General features: G+C 38.5%; 1 protein-coding gene across 1 annotated transcript in view; it reads right to left on the bottom strand.

Moving 5' to 3' along the window:
• Window positions 1-1,048, bottom strand: part of LOC104294382 (scaffold attachment factor B1-like) — a 17,960-nt gene that overhangs the window by 2,914 nt on the left and 13,998 nt on the right. Inside the window, 1 exon segment of the mRNA XM_009893982.1 lies at window positions 347-580. Coding sequence (XP_009892284.1) covers window positions 347-580 — 234 coding nt within the window.

Here is a 1,048-nt window from a genome sequence, read left to right as displayed (position 1 = left end):
AAAGTTTTAAAACTTTAAAAAGAAAAAAAAGGCTAAATCCTAGGCTGATGAACAGGGATTTGTAAATTAGATTTCCAGGTATCTCAAGAGAAGCTGTAGGATCACCCTTGGCATCACAGCAAACTACATCAGGACTTGGCTTATAATCTTTATGCGGCCTCTTTCCAGAATGTCCATAAGTAATGGAAACACAGGATTACAAGCACATGTAAAATTAGACACAAGAAATGCACAAGGATCGTTTGTTTAGCTCTTCTCTTTTGGCATTCTTCAAGATACTAGTAAGCCATAAAAAGACACCTAATTTCCATAAAAGTATAGGAAGAAAAGACATTGCCTTGCTGACCTGTCCAAACAATGATCTTGGTATCGGCCACGATCCCTGTGGTCAAAGTCATGGAAGCGGTCTTGACGACTAAATTCAGAATGATACCTATCATCCATTGCCATTCGCTTTGCCTCTGGCCAGTACGGGTCATCTCGCCTGAAAAAGGTCACAATTAGTAGTAATCGCAAAACAATCTTCCTTTCCTACTCTCTTGATACCAAACCTTGTTCAATCCAATTATCAAAAAAATTACTTTCGATTTATAATTAAAAACCTTTGTGTGGTAAGTGTGCTTTGCATTTCAGTTCCAGAGGAAGCTAGGTGTACTGACACTACACAAAAAGCTTAATCTCAGCATGTGCTGACGTGAGAAGAGAATGAGTATCTGTTCCAGCTAGCAATCCTGCTTTAGAGTCAATACGTAGTTTCTATTCTCAGTCACTCCTCTTTGGGAAATAAGAATTTTAAACATTCTGTAATAAAATTGTGTTTACAGGTATACGAGTATGACATTTGCTCTTTCTCAAGATCCATATTAAAGTGTTAAAAGCAGTATGTAAATAGTCTTCCAGTTGTGAGCTCCCATGACTGCTTTAGCAAGAGTACTCGCAATTTACATCGGCTTTAGAATGCTCTGTCTGTCACTGGATGCGGCTGAAGAATTTGGAATTTCATCATGGTTATTGTTACCTGCCGTCAGGATCATAAGGCCTTCTCATG

Source organism: Charadrius vociferus, unplaced genomic scaffold, assembly GCF_000708025.1.
Source record: "Charadrius vociferus isolate BGI_N301 unplaced genomic scaffold, ASM70802v2 scaffold1168, whole genome shotgun sequence".
NCBI lineage: Eukaryota > Metazoa > Chordata > Aves > Charadriiformes > Charadriidae > Charadrius > Charadrius vociferus.
This window is presented reverse-complemented; position numbering and strand designations above follow the sequence as displayed.